This window comes from Phyllopteryx taeniolatus, chromosome 8, assembly GCF_024500385.1.
Source record: "Phyllopteryx taeniolatus isolate TA_2022b chromosome 8, UOR_Ptae_1.2, whole genome shotgun sequence".
In the NCBI taxonomy this organism is placed as follows: Eukaryota; Metazoa; Chordata; class Actinopteri; order Syngnathiformes; family Syngnathidae; genus Phyllopteryx; species Phyllopteryx taeniolatus.
Genome location: NC_084509.1, coordinates 18102498 through 18122429, shown reverse-complemented (window position 1 = coordinate 18122429; position 19932 = coordinate 18102498). Strand labels below are relative to the sequence as shown.

The window sequence follows — 19932 nt, the reverse complement described above, 5'->3', positions numbered from 1 at the left end:
GTACACACAAGATCAGCTAATTTTGGAGGGGAAACGGGAGAGAAATGATCGATACTTGGCTGCTGTTCATGAGGATCAGGAAGGGAGAAATTTTAGAAGGCATTATACTGACCTTGACACGGGTGACTGACATTGTTCACAAACATTAAAACATTACAGCAATCTTTAGGGATCGAGCAAGCAGTTACGGGCAATTTAGAGTCGTCAATCAACCTACCATGCATGTTTTTGGGATGTGGGAGGAAACCGGAGTGCCCAGAGAAAACCCATGCAGGCACCGGGAGAACATGCAAACTCCACACAGGGGGAGGGGGGGGGGGCTGGGATTTGAACACCGGTCCTCAGAACTGTGAGGCTAATGTGCCAACCAGTAGTTCACCGTGCCGCCAGCAATAGTGCTGCCAGTAAAATTACTAGCAACATTATAATTTACTTCACCTATATATTTACTGTAAACTGTAAAAACACGATGAAATGTCTAACAGTGCACTGTAAGTAAAGGCCTGCGGTATGCACTGTGCTCCGCTCCCGCGTACATCGATTTATACCTTGTAACCTTTCTGTCTGGAAAAGATCACTCCTTCACGGGTATTAATATAGTAGCCTACAAGTATAGTCAATTAGAACGCAATGCACACCAATGTTTAGGAATAGTAAAACTCTACTCTTCCTCATTATCATATCTAATTGGTCTGTGTATGTCTTTCTTGTCGTTATGTCTAGCACTACAGTATATTGTAGTTTCAATGTAATTGTTTTCTGAAAGGAATTCTGGATTAGATTTCAATCTCAATGAGATTATCTAATGTAAAAATGGGATGTGGGAATTCTGAGAAGCGATTTCAAATGGACGCTTACTTGTTGTGTCTCCGATGGAGGGAAGAAGCGGCTTTGAAGTGCCAATATTGCAGTGACCCGTACGTCATGAGTGTCATGAATGATTGAAAACTGCCTATCATCAATGGTAGTGTTGCTAGTCCAGCAATAAAAATGGATGTCAACTGCAGTTAACACGAAGAAAATGTAAAATGTAACAATTAACAAAACGCCCCAATGTGTGTGCGCATCTGCTGCACCCTACACTTTAAAATTAAGGGTATTGTTGTTGTTGTTGTTGTTTTGGGCCACTAGTGAGTTGAACAAATCCAACCATCTATTTTCTGCCACTTATCCTGTTCATGGTAGGGAGAAGATAGAGCCTATACCAACCATGGGTGAAAAGCAGACGGCATCCTGGATTGGTCGCCATTCCAACCAATCACAGCGAACAAATTGATAACGTCATCCCAGGACCAATCAGGAAAGTAAACGGTGATATAGTACCCTCTAGTGGCCACAGAACGATCAATACATGGACTGATGTTGCTGTTCTCCCCGCCGTTGCTTGTGTGCGGAGATCCTCGGCTAACGACACAATACCGTTCCAACGGTGGCGAAGTAACCCAAATCCGTTCGTATGTCGCAACGTTGCGCTATCACATATGGTAACGCAGTATAGTATAATAATGTAATATAATCTTAAAACAAATGATCGACATTGAGGTGACGTCATGCTTGAACGCGAGCTGACGTCCTTGTCATGTAAAAAAACGGATCTTCTTCAAATAAAATGTAAATGTAACAACGTTTTGTAGGCTACGTGCCTTTTTTACGAGTGTGCTGTTATTATGTCAGCATTTCCCTCAAAAAGTTCGAATGAAACACGTAGTATACATTTGGGATGAAGCCATTAGCTTGACGACGTGGGTGACGAATATGCTTTTGACATCATAATTTTTCTTTCCCAAAACTGTCGCGTGAGCGCCTGATGTTTCTAAATTCTGATGTTCATGTCTGTCTGCTTATAGGTAAAATAACCACTTTTTGTTCCATTTTGTTTGCCTTATTTTGCATAGGTTTGAAGTAACAGACAAGTACTTGTACTCCGTTACTGTGCTTTTTCAGGTAGCTATGTGGCGACTTTTTACTTTTACTCCTTACATTTTACAAATTGCCTCTTTATGTGCATCATGTAGGTATGCTACTTAAATTGTCAAACCACCTGTATATCAAAATAGATGATACCATTGGATAGAGGCTTGTAATGCAAATAAAATGTACCCTAGTTTGTAAGAATCGGATAAGGATTATGGATTTTATGGCACTTTTATGTCGCAAATCAGCCCAAATGTACTTTTCAAGAATTCAATGTAAATCAATAGGAAATGTGTGACCGAAACCTTGACTCTTTGGTAGAAAATTCCCGTTTGCATTTTATTAGTTTAGACGAAAAGGTGATGTTTAAAGAGGCCATTTTCAGATTTTTCAATGGCACCCTCCGCTCGAGCCATCTCATTCCAGGCCACACTGAGAGCAAGCGCTTCTTAAAAATTACTTCAAGTCTCACCGAAAACAAGAATAATAATAGTGAATCACGTGTGATTTTGGACACCGAAATCGAGGAACATTTTCATGTTTGTCAGAACCACAGAAAATCTCATCTGAATTGGAAATGTCAAAAATAAGGTAGTAAAGGGATTTCCCAGCAACGTCATTGGAAAAGAACAAGGATTACCTTGCACAAAACAATCAGAAAACGCGATTTTGGTGGACCTCCGCTAAATCCAAGTGCCAGAAATCCCCACAGCGAAATGGAAGTAAAATGGATTTTTCCGTTTTCTGGATTTAGTAACCTACCTACATTAGAAGATTATTGTCACCAGTATATTATTAAAGCGCCAGCAATGTTTTGTGTCCACCACGTTAGTTTGTAAGAAAGCGAGCTTGTTGACGTGCGGCAAGCTGGCAGTAAATTATGTCACCTTCGAGCATTAACATGATTTCAAACACATTTCCCCACTGCTAAAACAAACCGTAAAAAATACCCATACCCAAAATACCCATACCCATAATTTGCTCATTTTCGACCAATTTCACCCCCCCCCCCCCCCCCCCGCCCCCATAATGCTTGGCAGTGGGCAAATAAATGTTTGAAACAAATCTAGCGTCGTCTTCTTTTTTTTTTATTCTTTTTACTATTTAGGTTCTATATACAGTAGGTCACCACTTACTTTATGTGTAAGTTTACAAGTTAAGACAATGTTGAAAAAAACAAATTCTCCAGGTGCTCATTAAGAGTCTATAAGGGTAGTTGAGCTCTATGTAGATTAATACACACCTGGACACAAGTTTTTGCTCACACCTTGACACAAGTGTTTGCTCTCTGCAGCAGTACTCTGGGAGTTTAAAAAATAATTTGAAGATCAATGTGTATTTTATCAATGGGTTGGAAAATGTCAATTTACTTGTTATTACAAGAATCAGTACTTCAATATACTGTAAGTACTGAACACCAGTACTTTTGATCTCTGCTTTTTTTTTTATTAGCTATGAGTGGCTTGGAGAATCATGACGAAGAATCAGATTACTCTGAAGAAGGTATTGTGTAAACATCCACATTCCCAATACTGTATTCAAATGATATAACTACCCACAAAACTGATATATTAAGACCTGTGTCCATTTTTAGTTAGTTGTTTCTATGCCATACTGTTGTCATGTTTTGTTTGAAGCACTTGTGAATGCAATAGTTTCCCATAGTTCAATATTAATGATCGTTATTTTCCCTCAGAGATCAGGGGGTATGCACGGGACATAGGCATTGAGCCAGAGAGTGAGCAAGAGCTTTTGTGGCTCGCCAGGGAAGCTATATTCGCTCGACTGCCCCCAGGATGGGCTGAGAGGTAAGACAGAGGTGATACAGGCCTCCATTTTAAATTCTCTTATCATTTGACACATTTTCCATTGTGCTGACTGGTTAGAGCATCAGCCTCACAGTTCTGAGGACCCGGGTTCAATCCCCGGTGCAATCCCCGGTTCCGCCTGTGTGGAGTTTGCATGTTCTACCCGTGCCTGCGTGGGTTTTCTCCGGGCACTCCGGTTTCCTCCCACATCCCAAAAACATGCATTAATTGGAGACTCTAAATTGCCCGTAGGTGTGAATGTGAGTGCGAATGGTTGGTTGTTTATATGTGCCCTGCGATTGGCTGGCAACCAGTTCAGGGTGTACCCCGCCTCCTGCCCGATGACAGCTGGGATAGGCTCCAGCACGCCCGCGACCCTAGTGAAGAGAAGCGGCTCAGAAAATGGATGGATGGATGGACGTTTTAGTGTTTTAATTTGAAGGTGGGTTTTTTTCTGTAGGCGATACCACTCAAAAACGTTCCCCATAAAGGCATTTTTTCCCACACACACAAAAAAAATCAAGATCTCTGGAACCCATCATCCAACATTCTAAATTCTTCCTGCATTGTACTCAGGTTGAAGTGGTCATTCCAACTAGACTGTGGAGTGTAATTTTTGGCAAATCTTGTCACTGCTAATTTTATACAGTACAATATTTATAAAGAAGATGCTCTAATACACAGGTGTCAAACTCATGGCCCGGGCGCCAGATCAGGCCCGCCGCATCATTTCATGTGCCCGCGAAAGCAAATCATCTGCGTCGACTTTACGTCTCTTGCTAAAATACCAAAACTGCAGATTGAGATATTGCAAGCATTTTTTTCTTTTTCTTTTTTTTTTTTACCAATCCCCTTTAAAATAAATTGAAAAAAGTATTACTGAAAATGTATAAAATATTTTTTACTGACTTCTGATTTCAGAACTAGTTATCCGTTAATTTGTTGTAACTGCAATAATATTTTGGGATCATACATTTGTATGGGTTCATAGTAAGGATGTTCAATACCACTTGTTTTCGGACTAATACCAGTACAAGTATTCACTCCTAAGTACTTACCGATACCAATACGACTAGTACTTTTGATATATAAAATTTCAATTCACACAATGACAGATAATTGTGAACAAAGATCTTTCTTTCTGACCCACAAAATGATTCACTGATGTGTCAAAGGTCGCAGTGTAGTGCCAACTACTGCCGAGTAGGAGTTTATGTCAGATTTTTGTGTTAAGTATCTGTGGCTGGTATCGGCAGCCTTCGCAAGTACCCTTTACCTTGAAATGAGGCCGGTATCAGCCCGATGCCGACACCTGGTATCGGTACTCGCCCATCCCTAGTTCACTCCGAGGTAAACCATACCTACGATGTGGCCCACCACAAAAATGAGTTTGACCCCCCTGCTCTAGAATCTACAATTCAGTGCACTCTATGGGTCACAAGCTTCAACTGATTTCCATCACTACTAATCAGTATTTATTGGAGGTAAAGACTGTTGTCCCTGGCAGTTGTAGATTCTTAAATGTTGCTTGCTTTATACTACTTTTGTGTTGAGAAAACAGCAGACCCTGTCCATTTCTTTAACATTTAAAGGTTGGTTCAAGATAAAAACATTAATAGTGCTGAAAAGAAAAGTGTCTTGAACTTACTGTACATATTGAACCCGAGTCAGATCTGATGTAGTGCCATCGATTTACAGTAGCTCACAGGAATAACCTAAATTATTCATAGAATGTCCCCTTTCAGAGCTCTGTGTCTTCCTTTTGTCTATAAATGACTTTATCTCTACAGCCAAGATGAGAGTGGGAACCCCATCTTTCACAACCACTATTTGCAGACATCGACTAATGAACACCCCTGCAAAGTACAGTACCGTCAACTGGTGGCCCAGAAACGTCGACTGGTGGCCCAGGAACGTGAGCGTATCCAGCGCATGGCTGCTGTTGGAGGCTCAGTAAGCCAGCTAGACAAGAAAGAGAATGAGGAGGCTATTAATACACCCACAGTGAGTGGCTTTTAAAGATCACTCAACTGCGCAATTTCTGGAGAAATTGTGTGAATGCTGAAATGCTGAATGAAATCAGAATGGAATAACATTGAATGATATAGAATCACATAGCATGATGTTGAATATTACGGAATGTTATGAAATAATGTGGAATGATATTGAATGAGCGGCACGGTGGACGACTGGTTAGAGCGTCAGCCTCACAGTTCTGAGGAGCGGGGTTCAATCCTCGGTCCCGCCTGTGTGGAGTTTGCATGTTCTCCCCGTGCCTGCTTGGGTTTTCTCCGGGCACTCCGGTTTCCTCCCACATCCCAAAAACATGCATTAATTGGGGACTCTAAATTGCCTGTAGGTGTGAATGTGAGTGCGAATGTTGTTTGTTTGTATGTGCCCTGCGATTGGCTGGGAACCAGTTCAGGGTGTACCCCGCCTCCTGCCCGATGATAGCTGGGATAGGCTCCAGCACGCCCGCGACCCTAGTGAGGAGAAGCGGCTCAGAAAATGGATGGATGGATATTGAATGAAGCGGCATGGTGGACGACTGGTTAGCACATCTGCACATCTGCCTCACAGTTCTGAGGAATCCAAACTCCATAGCCCTGCCTGTGTGGAGTTTGCATGTTCTCCCCGTGTCTGCGTGGGTTTTCTACGGGTACCCCGGTTTCCTCCCACTTCCCAAAAACATGTGTGGTAGGTTGATTGAAGACTCTAAATTGCCCGTAGGTGTGAATGTGAGTGCGAATGGTTGTTTGTTTATATGTGCCCTGCGATTGGCTGGCGACCAGTTTAGGGTGTACCCCGCCTCTCGCCCAAAGATAGCTGGGGATAGGCGCCAGCACGCGCGCGACCCCAGTGTGGATAAGCAGTACAGAAAATGGATGGATGGGATGAATAACAATGTGTGAATCCTTTCAGCATTCACACAATTATACTGCCAGCTCACCCACAAGGATGAGATGGAGCCTATCGCAGTTTACTAATAAGAAAAAGTATTGCAGAAAATGGATAGATCAGAATCATCTTTATTTGCCAAGTGTGTTTTTGACACAAATTTGTCTCTGGTAGTTGGAGCTGCTCTAGTACGACAAGAGACAGTCAATTGACATAATACTTTTGAGATTTAAAAACATAAAAATAAAAGGTTACCAGTATATGTAGTAATGCCAGTACAAATGTATTTATTTGTTTGACAATTGTGCAAAATAATGTCCTCCAGCAATTACAGCATTTTGAAACGACTCATAGAACAATACTCTGGTGCAGTGACCATTGTGCAAATGGCGCAGCGACTTCAAGAAATGTATGCAGTTTAAAGAGACTAGTAGTGCGATAATCTCGGACACTGTCAATTGTGCAAATGGCGCAGATACTTCTCAAGCACATGAGTGGCCAGTATTGGTCAACAACAGAAATGCAAGTGGTGCAGGGTGGCGAGACTACTACAGTGAGTGCACAAGTAATGTATAATTGGCCCTACAGAGATGTGACTACAATCTCAAAACAAAATTAGCAGCATGTTACAATGGAATTGTAAATGAACTGTAAATGGCAAGAGGGAAGAAGCTATTGGCATGTCTTGCTTGTTTTAATTTCCATTGATCGATACCGCCGACCTGAGGGAAGGAGCTGGAAGAAGTGGTGACCAGGATGTGGAGGTTTCAAGAGGATTTTGCATGCTCTTGTTACAAATTCCAAAATGGCGCCTAAACGTGTGGTCGCGATATATAGATATATATGGTACGATAGTGTCAAACATTAAAGTGCCATTTTCAGATGATTTACGGAAGTGGTTATAGACCGTTGTCACCCTGGGACCCATATTTTGCTATTGTTGCAAAGTTGTGATGCACTTTTTTAGAAGTTAAGAACAAAGCATTTTTTATTTAAAAATAGCCTCTGAAAACATGTACAGTACGTCATATTTTCAAATGCTGTTTCAGATGCGCTTGACCTACCGTTAAAGTATATTGCTAGCCATTTCCTCTGTTAGCTAAAGACTGAGTTTCACTGTATTTACAGAGTAAACTAGTGACTACAGCACAAGTGAGTAACATTTCCTCTTGCTTATATAATATGTTCCATGCTGGATCTTGGTACACCTCTGTACTGTAATGAACAAAATCAAAATACAAATAGAATATAATTTTTTATTTGCTGTCCGCGACCCTGGCAAAATGAGTCTGTGACCCACTTTTGGGCCCTGACCCACCAGTTGAGAATTACTGATTTACAGTATATTAAATCATTGTAATGGCCTAATGTTTTATTTCTTCTTCCAGTTCAGTATAAAACTTAGACATACGTATTGTTGGAATACTATAAAATTCTATCTTTTTTAAAATTACTTTATTTGTCAGTTGGTGATGACATACAGACGTTTATGCAACTTCTCGCTATGATAATATATTTGAAATTGAATTGCAATGAAAGCCATTCATTATAACATGATCCAGATTTTAGTTTGTTCTCGGACTAAATCGCTTAACATTTTCATCAGCTCATTAAACAGATTCCTGCTCTATAGTTCAATCCCACCTGTTGTTGAGTTCTTTCCTCCCAAACATCTTGGAGTAAGCTAATACTGTGGTTGTTCTTGCTTTGTCAGGGACTTTTCTGCAGTGGATTCTTGAATGTAATAAGCAGCAGGTACAAAGAAACGTCATCTCTGACACTACTGAGCTTGGATGACGAAGAAGATGGGATCATCTCCGAAAAGGAGGTACAGTAACATGTGCAGACACCCCTCACTTCACAGATTTTAGACATCACTTGTCATCTGATTGCCCGCAGATGTAGGCATTTCTTTAAGCGCGGTGACTTTTCACTTTCAGAATCATGGCATCTAAAGGCTGCCGCCGAACCCGACTGAACTGTCGCGCAACATGCGTAGTTTGGCGACTGTTTTCTTGAGTGGTTGATCAGTCTTCCACCGGTTTTGCCGCAATTCCAAATTTTAATCGCCGTCTTAATGTCGCAGCAGATAAGTTTTCCCTCACAGTGAAAACACATCCAGGTTTACCATGCCACACCGCCGCACAGCCTCAAGCCATTGCTGTTCAGGGCGTCCACTTGTGAAATCGGGCAATGTGCGTGGGTGCGGCGGCAACTCTACGCGATGGTCCAGTCCAGTCGGGTTCGACCACGTGGCGCTGTGTGTGGCAGTCTAAAAGCAGCTTTTGTTCCGTGGTCAACTGAGGAGGTGGTGGTGCGGGCATTTTTGTCCATATTGGCAGAAGATGAAATACAATGAGATGTAAGGTGCAACAAGAAACAAGCTTCTTCTTGATTCCGCCCCAATCCCTCCCACTTTTGATTGGTGCCTGTTGGCATGGAAAAGCCACAGAGACCAGGCCAGGCCAAGCGAGGCCGTGCAGAGCGCGGCCAGGCCGTTCTGGAAGTTGTTATGAGAAGCATCTTTCGTATTATTGCTATGTACAGTATGTACTGTGTCAAAGTTAAATGTTCTAGTTTTCTGCATGTGTAAGTTCTGTTAAAGTGTGTGTGTGTGTGTGTGTGCATGCGCACATACGTGCGTGTGTGTGTGCGCATTTGGGACGTTCATCATAGGACTCTGGAGGCACTGCTAGTGGCGATCAAGCAGAAGAGATGACCAAGTCAAAAATGCAGGATAAGGCCCATTCTGGGGACAAGACTGGTGAATCACCACTGCAACAGGTACAGAAACTTCGCTCGATACAACGTTCATCTGGTACCCCACATTCTGTTTTCGCAGGACGCTAAACAATTTGCAATCTTTGTTTCCAGCTAGTTAAATACAGAAAATGTTGATACACTGTACATTGGATATATAACAAATAAAGCAGAGGGATTAACTATCTTTGTATCACTTATTGTCCCTCATTTGAGGACTAGCAGCTGAACACAGATCTTTTTAAGTTTTTAATGGCAGGATTTTAATACCTGCAGTATTTGCTATGTACTAATCCTATAAAGGGCCCACTCAAACTTGGTACGGTTGACCCCCAATGTCTAGTTTGTTAGACCAGACTGCGCATCAAACATTGCTGTGCATCCTACGGTTTGGAAGAGTTCGACTTCAGCAGGGTATCTTTTTTTACGCAGGAGCACAAGCACACATGCCTCTCCGCACGTACGGTAGATGATTACATGTTTAATCGTGCTTTAGCTCCACTTGGGGCAGAATCTCATCCCCGACCTGGAAAAGGCACCCTTTTCCGACAGAGAACCATGGTCTCTGATTTGCAGGTGCTGATTTTCATCCCAGCCAGTTCACACTCGGCTGCGAACCCCTCCATTGAGAGTTGGGAATCACGGCCTGATGAAGCCAATGGAACCACATCATCTGCACAAAAGCAGAGATGTAATACTGAGGCCACCAAACCGGATCCCCTGTACATCTCGGCTGCACCTAGAAATTCTGGCCATTCTGACAAAGGGCAGCCTTGGCGGAGTCCAACCCGCACCGGAAACGAGTTCGACTTACTGCCAGCAATTCGAACCAAACTCTGAAACTGGTCGTACGGGGACCGAACAGCCCGTATCAGGGGGTTCGGTACCCCATACTCCCGAAGCACCCCCCACAAGAGTCCCCGAGGGACACAGTCGAACGCCTTCTCCAAGTCCACAAAACGCATGTAGACTGGTTGGGCGAACTCACATGCACTGAGAGGACCCTACCGAGGGCGTAGAGTTAGTCCACTGTTCCCCACCCTGGACGAAAACCACACTGCTCCTCCTGTCGAAGGACCCTCCTCTCCAGCACCCCTGAATAGACGTTACCAGGGAGGCTGAGGAGTGTTCAGTTCAGTTCAGTTTATTTTTGAAAGGGGACAATGCAATTTCATAAAACACATGAAGTACACATGGTTAAAAAAGCCAGAATTAGCCAGAAGGCTAGTTTTCATCTGTAGTCCCCTGGCCATGATGTAAAAAAGCAATAAAATACATCTACAAGACAATATAATACAGGATACATAATCAAACTATACTATTAAGAGAGAATAAAACCATAATTTTTTTGATCATAACAAAAAGACAACATAACATACTTGTCTTTTAGTGTTGGCAGCTATAGGTGTTAACTAGCCACATTTTCAGTTTTTTTGTGAAGGCCTTGTATCTTGTAAGCAGTTTAACCTCCTTAGGTACTGAGTTCCACTCACCAGCGCTCCACACTGACCAGGCTGACTTACTGAAAGTGCTCCTGCGCAGAGGAATGAGACAGTCACCTCTGACAGAGCCTCGAGTGACACGCTCAGAGCTGTTTCTTTGGCTGATGAACTCAGCCAGAGGAGCTGGGGCCAAATCATGCAGTACTTTATAAATCAAATTTAAATCTGCAAATATGTGAAGACGGTCCCAGTTTAAAAGACTGTATTTTTTTAAAATTGCACAGTGATGATAGTGCCTTGGTTTTTTATCCATCACTTTAATTACTTGTTTGTACAAAACTTCCAATGGTTTTTTTGCATTCTGACCAGCCTGGGACCAACTGGTTATGCAATAGTTAAAGTGACTAAGAATCATCGAATGCAGGTAAATTTTTGCAGCTTCAGTTGAATTCATTCCGAATTGCACGAAAATTTGCGAGGTTTAATTTGATATTTTTACACAATTTGTCAATATGGGCTTTAAAGGAAAGCTGTGAATCAATTATTAACCCAAGATATTTGTATTGGCTGACAATTTGCATTTTTTCTCCATTAACAAGTATGTCGGGGTCAGGTGATACTCTATTTGTTTTAGTGAGATACATGCCTACAGTTTTAGAAACGTTTAGCTGTAGACAGCACTCCTGCAACCAAGTTGTGACACAGGACATTGTATTAGTGAGTTTAGCAGCAACAGTATCTTTGGAGCGACCATGAACAAAGAAAACTGTGTCGTCTGCATACATTACGCACTCTGCTTCAGAGCAAACAGTGGGCAAATCGTTGATATAAAGACTAAATAAAAGGGGGCCCAATATTGATCCCTGAGGGACTCCAGAGGTTAGCCTAAGAGACTCTGATCTGCAGTTGTTAACTGATACAGATTGTGTTCGGTCATGCAGATATGATTCAATCCAGCTCACAGCTTTGCGAGAGAAGTTAAATTTTGAGAGCTTGGTAAGAAGAACAGAGTGATTTACTGTATCAAAAGCTTTCCTGAGGTCCAAGAACACCGCCCCTACAACTCCACCCTTGTCGAGAGAAGATTTTATTTTCTCAATGAAGAGGCATGTAGCCATTTCAGTGGAATGCTTGGATCTGAAACCAAACTGCATGGCGTGGAGAGAGGGGGAGCTGCTGATTAAATAATGGACAATCTGCTCTGACACCCATTTTTCTGCAACTTTGGAAATGGCCGGAAGAATGCTTATAGGTCGGTAGTTATTCAGAGAAGTTGAGTCACCGGATTTAAAGACAGGGGTAACAATAGCAGATTTCCAGGCCTTTGGAAAGTGACCAGATGAAATTGAAAGATTAATGATTGAGGCAATAGGAGGAGCAAGAGTTGAACCTAGATCTTTGAGCATGCTCGTGTCCATTCCAAAAACATCCTTTGCCTTAGATGGTTTGAGTGAATGAATTAAATCGATAACTTTGGTCTCAGTAATATTTGTAATAGTAAAGAACTGCGTTGTAGACAATGCAGGGTATTCCTTCATTTGTTTTACTGCAAATGTTTTTCTGACACAGATTCAATGAAGTAGTTGTTAAAAGCATCAGCCATCACTTGAGGTTCCGTCAGGATGTTTCCATTTAATTGAATTTGCATTAGTTTTGTTTTGTTATTTTGTGTAACACCCAATAGTTTTTTAATATAATTCCAGGTTATTTTTGAATTTCCCTTCGCACTATTCAGAGCAGTAATGAAAAAGTCAGCTTTAGATTTTCTTATTTCTTTCACTACCCTATTTCTCAGTGAGATAAAGTGCTGTCTATTGTATCCTGATTTGACCGACAACTTCAAGGAATGATCGCGTTCTTTCATCAGTTTCAGAATAAATGTGTTTAACCAAGGCAGGCCATTCTTTCTAGCTTTTAGTTTAATTATCCGTGTAAATTATATAATAATTTCTTGTATTTTGTTGGCAAATTTAGAACAATCCTCATCTAAATTTTTACCAGCGAGTAATACATCCCAGTTTACTTCTTGGATGGAATCTTGGAAATTTTGTTGTTCATGTTTTGGTATCCTATTGGATTCAGTGGTGGCCAAGGGTTTGAAGCGCTTTTTATTTAATTTTCTTGAAACCATTATAAGATTGTGATCAGACAATCCTGTGAGCATATTGTATGGCTTCAAGATCCTTTCTGGCCTATTAGTAAAGGCTAGATCAATCTGAGTTCGGGTGGAGTTTGTAATTCTCGTAGGGCCATTAATTACCTGAGTCATATCCATATCATCCATAACAATTTTTAATTTTTTCCTAACTTTGTAAACTTCCCAATTAACATTTAGGTCACCCATTATTATCACCTCTTTTGCAAGATTGAGTTGTTTCAGTAACATTTCCAGCTTTTCATAGAAAGCGGCATTTGATGAGGGAGGCCTATAAATAACTACAAGAATAAAAGACATTTGCTGTGACAAAGAAACAGTTAGTCCAAGAAATTCTAATCCATTCTCATCTGTAACATGTATTTCATTACAATTAAAAGTGACCTTGGCATAAATCATAACACCTCCTCCCTTAGAACCCTGTCTGTCGTTTCTAAACATTTTATAACCAGGTACAGATAGTATTGCTGAGGGCGAAGATTCATGGAGCCATGTCTCAGATAGGCAGAGGAAGTCAATATTTGAGTCAGTGAGAAGGTGATTGACCTGATCACTTTTCGTTAAAATGCTTCGTATATTTAAGTGTGCACAAAGAATGCCTTTTGGTTTACGTGTTGAGTCCCATATTAATTTAGAGTTATTAACGGTTTGGAACGCCCTCCATTTCCGGTGCTTTAGTATTGCGGGGTTTGGCAGCCCCCTGTTTCTTTTATTGGCAATGTTTGCATATAGCTTTACGCTGCCAGCTTCCGCATCAGCCGTCGGTGGTGGTGGTGGTGGAGGCCCAGCCGTCGGTGGTGGTGGTGGTGGAGGCCCAGCCGTCGGTGGTGGTGGTGGTGGAGGCCCAGCCGTCGGTGGTGGTGGAGGCCCAGCCGTCGGTGGTGGTGGTGGAGGCCCAGCCGTCGGTGGTGGTGGTGGAGGCCCAGCCGTCGGTGGTGGTGGAGGAGGCCCAGCCGTCGGTGGTGGTGGTGGAGGCTCAGCCGTCGGTGGTGGTGGTGGAGGCCCAGCCGTCTTTGGTGGTGGTGGAGGCCCAGCCGTCGTTGGTGGTGGTGGAGGCCCAGCCGTCAGTGGTGGTGGTGGAGACCCAGCCGTCGGTGGTGGAGTAGGCCCAGCCGTCAGAGGTGGAGGCCCATTGGCACACATGATAACACTTGCCTGTGCGCGGCTGGGCTTAGTCTTCGACGGAGCCGGCAGATTCAGTCACTTCGTCCTTCGTGCGCCGCCGACGAGGAGCTCCCTCCGCCGCGTTGTGACCAGCTAGCTGGCGGCACGTTAGCTCGGCGGCTAGCGAGGTTAGCCGAGTAGAAAGAGGAGGACGCGTTTCACACCGGCGGACTTCGCTGCCTCGCCAAAAGGTCCGCCGCGCCGGCCGGTTCCCTCACACCTGGGCGATGGGTTGTGCTCTGTGCGCGGCTGGGCTTAGTCTTCGACGGAGCCGGCAGATTCAGTCACTTCGTCCTTCGTGCGCCGCCGACGAGGAGCTCCCTCCGCCGCGTTGTGACCAGCTAGCTGGCGGCACGTTAGCTCGGCGGCTAGCGAGGTTAGCCGAGTAGAAAGAGGAGGACGCGTTTCACACCGGCGGACTTCGCTGCCTCGCCAAAAGGTCCGCCGCGCCGGCCGGTTCCCTCACACCTGGGCGATGGGTTGTGCTCTTCGAAGAGGAAACCGACACTTCGAGTTCATCCAGACAGAAGCGCTGCAAGTTCCCGCGCGCAGGCTCAAACTCAAACCGCCTACGTCACTTTCCCTGCAGTCTGTTTGTTATGTCACCAAATCTCCCTGTAGTTGGAACACACCCTCTGGTCCCCCTTTTTAAAATGGGGGACCACCACCCCAATCTGCCAATCCAGAGGCATTGTCCCCAATGTCCATGCGATGTTGCAGAGGCCTTCTTCAGCTTGACGGCATCCCCCACCAACGGGGTCGGGGATTGCCACCTCGACAGGCACCGACCACCTTACGGCCACAGCTCCAGTCAGCCGTCTCAGCAATGGAGGTGTGGAACAATGTCCCCCGCCTCACCCGGGACATGGTTCTGCCGGAGGTGGGAGTTCAAACTCCTTCTGACAGGGGATTCTGCCAGACGTTCCCAGCAGACCCTCACAGTACCTGCGGCCGCAAGTCCGATGACACGACCACAAAGTCGATCGTCGAACTGCAACCTCTGGTGTCCTGGTGCCAAGTGCACGTGTGGACACCCTTATGCTTGAACATTGTGTTCGTTATGGACAATCCGTGATGAGCACAGAAGTCCAATAACAACACCACTCGGGTTACGATCGGGGGGCCCGTTCCTCCCAATCACACCCTTCCAGGTCTCACTGTCATTGCCCATGTGAGCATTGAAATCCCCCAGAAGAACGATGGAGTCCTTAGCGGGAGCAATTTCCAGCACCCCTCCGAGGACTCCAAAAAGGCTGGGTACTCTGAACTGCTGTATGGTGCATATGCTCAAACAACAGTCAGGACCTGTCGCCCCACCCGAAGGTGGAGGGAGGCTACCCTCTCGTCCACCGGGGTGAACCATAATGTACAGGTACCGAGCCAGGGGGCATTAAGTATACCCACACCTGCTTGGCGCCTCTCACCGTGGGAAACTCCAGAATGGAACACCTCTCGAGAGGACTGGTACCAGAGCCCAAGCCGTGTGTAGAGCCGAGCCCAACTATATCTAGTTGGAACCTCTCGACCTCCCACACCAGCTCGGGCTCCTTCCCTGCCAGAGAGGTGACGTTCCATGTCCCTATAGCCAGCTTCTGTAGCTGGGTATTGGATCGCCAAGTTCCCTGCCTTCTGCCACCGCCCAGCTCACACTGCACCCGACGCCTATGGCCCCTCTCACAGGTGTTGAGCCCATGGGAAGAAAAGAAAGAATATTTTATTTATTATTACTATTGTTGCTGTTATTTTATTTATTATGTTTTATGTTTGATCTTATGTACAGCACTTTGTTATAACTGTGGTAGTTTTTACAGTGCTGTATAAATAGAGTTGAGTTGAATGATGAACAGTGACAGGAAGAACAATCAAATGGCCCTCCACTAGATACCTATTGTATTTAAAAGTGTACTGTATTGACTTTTATTTGTTTGTTCACCATGAGACTTGGTGATGTTCACTTTGCATCGAGTTTATGCACGACCCAACTAATTTCAGTAATTTGGATTTACCCCATATTCACATCTTCACAACGTAAATTGCCCAACCAAGTCATACTCAACTGCATCTTGTAAGTGAGATGAATTGAAATAGTTTTGTTTTTTGTCATTGTTGGGTTTTTTTATCTTTAAGCTGTCTGGAGAATTTCCGATCTCCGACAATTCTGTTTCCTGTGACAGTCAGCTGGAGATGGATGAAAAAGGAGAGGATGAGGAGACTGGTGCTGCCAAGGGGTTTGTTTTGTCTCCTCATTTTGTTGTTGATGTCATTAACAATAAAAATCGATGGTGATAAATCATAAAATTTTAAATTTTTGTTCTAACAGATTAACATAATTGTTTGGATTCAATTCATATTGATGTCACGTGTGTGTGTCACAAATGTGAACCAGCTTGTTGGTAGGTAGAGTTTATAGGACTTAATCCTTCACCCCCATTGAAAAAATGTCCATATGCCAGTCACAGAAAACACAAACAAATAGCAGTCTAAAACAGTTAAAGACTACTATAATGTTACATAAGAGTCAATTTCTATCTATTTAGGCTGGGAAGGTACCACTACACCCTGTGTGAAAGAGGTGACAAGTAGCAAATAGGACAGCACATGACTGGGATATTGAGGCAGGCAGTGCTACTGGTGTGTGGTGGGAGTGGCTATGCAGTACCTAAACTCATCGAAACTAAAATTGAGGGGACAGTCCAGGAAGTTAACACAGTCATGAAAGCCCCACACCAAGCAATTAAGTCCAATGGTCATGTGTCTACGAAGACATGATAGTGAATCAACAAAGTCGCACATGCACGTTAGTCATCACAAATGTTCTGCAGTTGCTGTGCATGCTCACTGAGGATGAGCGACCACAGCCTAACCCATCCAAGAGTAAAGCGTGGGCCAGGGCCCCAACCCTGGGGGGACCCTCCTGATAAGACTCCACCCACACCAAAGCGCCCAGACTGGCCCCCAGGAGGATGCAGCCCCAGTATTTACTCGCTTCAACTTCCACAGACGTAATAGAAATACTTTAAAAAAAAATTTTTTTTACTGATAATGTGTAAATAGGTTCTTCTTGGAAAAATGTCAGTTTTGTCAAAACATGTATGTAGGCACAATTTTTAATAAAGGACTGAGGAAAGGCGACCCCTACAAAAAATGTGCCGCTGTGTTAATCAACAGTTAACTCTCCCTGAAGTGTCTCTGTTATGTGGACCCACACACTGAGCAAGGCGGTGATTAATTAGACGACCTCGCTGCTGGTCCGCTCACGAGCTAGTGGGCCGGCCAGCCAACGGGTTGGCGAGCGGACCGGCAGCGGTGTCATCCAACTCGTCACTGCCTCGTCCCGTGCACCCTGCATGGGTCCACACAACAGAAACACTGTAGTCCGAATAACACAAAACACAACACTTCGAGAAGGATGCATTTTTCTGGTTGGAGCCATACCTTGATGGCTAACTGCATGCTGTAGTGGTAGAAATGGGACAAGTTACTAAGGAACTAGCAATTGCGCTTCTACTATATACTGAGCAAAGGGTCTGAATACTTATGGCTGTGTGATATTTCAGTTATTCTTTTTTAATAGATCTGCAAAAATGTCAACAATTGCGTTTTTTTCTGTCAATATCGGGTGCTGTGTGTACATTAATGAGGAGGGGAAAATGAACTGAAATAATTTTAGCAAATGGCTGCAATATAACAAAGAGTGAACAATTTAAGGGGGTCTGAATATTTTCCGCACCCACTGTATCTTTCAAACATCAATTTTTTCCATCCATCCATTTTTTACACCACTTATTGTCACTAGGGCCGCGGGCTCTTTCAAACATGTTTAATGTATTTAAAAACAAATCACTGACATCACTTTACACGTTAAACGGATTTGCATCTCACGTTCAACACTCCTACAGCCCGGATGAATTGGGACACGACTCCTCTGGTGAAGACAACCACAGTGGCCCTGTGGATCAAGAGTGTGAACACATTCCGTGCACTGATGCAGTTTGGGGCCCAGGACCTAAACAGGACCAGGAGAAAGAAGAAACTATAAAAGCACCTGGAGTGAGTAGCAAAGATGGTTATATTGTGTGTAAATGAGATTTGCAGATGATTACAGTATTTGATCACTGTCAAATGTGTGATTTTTCAGTTGAATCAAATCTATTGTCTCCAAAATATAATAAGGTGATACAGTGATCATTCTCGCTTTGTCAGCGTTTCTTTTGCAGTGGATTCTTGAGTGTTTTAGCCAGTGGACAGGATGAAGGTTCTATACCTTCCATCCATGATGATGAAGACAATGCCATCATCTATGAAAAGGAGGTAACGAGCCTCAAAATGGCTTAGATATTGCCTCAATTGTCCACCACGACTGTTTTTTTGTCTGCAAATGTTTTCACACTAGGACTCAAGAAGCAGTGACACAGATCTAATAGAGCAGCCACAAATGCAGGATAAAGTCAGTTTTGCAGACCACAGTACTAACTCATCGGATCAACAGGTATGATTTCTCCACCGAATGTTCACTCTGATTTGGGTTTCTGTGTTTGGTGATGCAGCACACATTGTGTCTGACTTCAAACTTAATACTTTTGAAAAAAAAAAAATCCACATCTTTAAAGATCACAGGTGAGTCTTTGGACAGTTCTGGTGGCTCTGACAGTCAGCTAGACATAGATGTCAAAGAAGAAGATGGGGAGACTGAGGTAGTAAAGAGGTATGTCGCTCTATTAATGCTGTTTATAGATAGTGGTTTATATGATCAGATTTGTGAAACTGAAGGACTGATTCCAGATAATATATAAACCTTTGATTCTGTCAAGTGGAGTAGTGACCAGGTAAACAATCTGGTATTACCAATATTGGCACTCAAGAGCCATCACATGTTGCGGGGGTTTGTCCAGGATCTCTGACACACTTTAACGGGTCAAAATAATTATAAGGCCAGTGATATGGGTAGCTTGCATTTTTTTATGCTGAGGGTACATATTGTATGGTTTGCGTAACATGTCCTGGCCCATCAGATTCTAGAAACCCAGACCCTTTGTGGGTGGAGGTGACAGATGAGCTACATGGTTGTCGCCGTAAAATCTCAACTTTAAGAAAAGGGGGACGATGGGAGTCGACCTTCGGTAATATGAAAAAATGTTGAAGGGTTATTGCTGCCAGTGCCACATCATGGCATATCCATTGTACCAGACCCACCTGAACAAATGTTGTCAAGCAAACACCGCTGTTGAATCTCCATCTTCCCGCTTTTCCCTGCAGCCTAGATGAGTCTGAGCATGGCCCTGGTGAAAAAAGCCACTTTTCCCCAGAAACACGTGACCATGAATACATCCAGATGCCTTCATCTAGTTCTTCTATCGGTGCTTTGGTAGCTGAAAAGGACAAACAATTGGAGGAGGCAAACAAAACATTAGGAGTAAGTGACTGTTAATCACTGCATCAACATACTTGTACATTGTACAGTGTATACATTACTGTATCTGTCAGTAAATATGTCTACTTATATTTACTGTATGTGTGTATATAGAGTATATGTAAATATACTGTATATATGGATGTCTGTATGTATGTATGTACGTATGTATATATGCATGTTTATATATACACGCATGTATACATACTGTATGCACTACTCACAAAATGTTAGGGTTAGTCTACTTTTTCAGGACAGACCTAAAATGCACTATAATCTTTACAGGTTAACTTAATTTGACGTGTAATTTTTTGAACACATGTCCAATTTTTGGTTAAATTGTATAACTGGGAATTGGTACGATCAGTAATATCACAATGT

At 43.4% G+C, this 19932-nt stretch overlaps 1 protein-coding gene across 6 annotated transcripts in view; it reads left to right on the top strand.

Annotated features, from left to right (window-relative positions):
- Positions 1–1351: 1351 nt before the first annotated feature.
- LOC133482622 (trichohyalin-like) overlaps positions 1352–19932 on the top strand; it is a 51726-nt gene continuing 33145 nt past the window's right edge. For 4 of the 6 annotated variants that reach the window (XR_009789856.1, XM_061782951.1, XM_061782948.1 and 1 more), the window contains exons 1-12: positions 1749–1847; positions 3367–3417; positions 3611–3722; positions 5513–5726; positions 8335–8448; positions 9297–9404; positions 16269–16369; positions 18041–18191; positions 18345–18452; positions 18535–18630; positions 18752–18846; positions 19398–19554. Coding sequence is in view for 5 of the 6 variants with exons in the window: in XM_061782951.1 (XP_061638935.1) it covers positions 1808–1847; positions 3367–3417; positions 3611–3722; positions 5513–5726; positions 8335–8448; positions 9297–9404; positions 16269–16369; positions 18041–18191; positions 18345–18452; positions 18535–18630; positions 18752–18846; positions 19398–19554 (1347 nt within the window). In the remaining variant the exon portion in view is untranslated. Of the gene's footprint in view, positions 1485–1748; positions 1848–1895; positions 1945–3366; positions 3418–3610; positions 3723–5512; positions 5727–8334; positions 8449–9296; positions 9405–16268; positions 16370–18040; positions 18192–18344; positions 18453–18534; positions 18631–18751; positions 18847–19397; positions 19555–19932 lie in introns of those variants that run through there. The other 2 variants (XM_061782949.1, XM_061782950.1) reach the window with 2 other exon arrangements.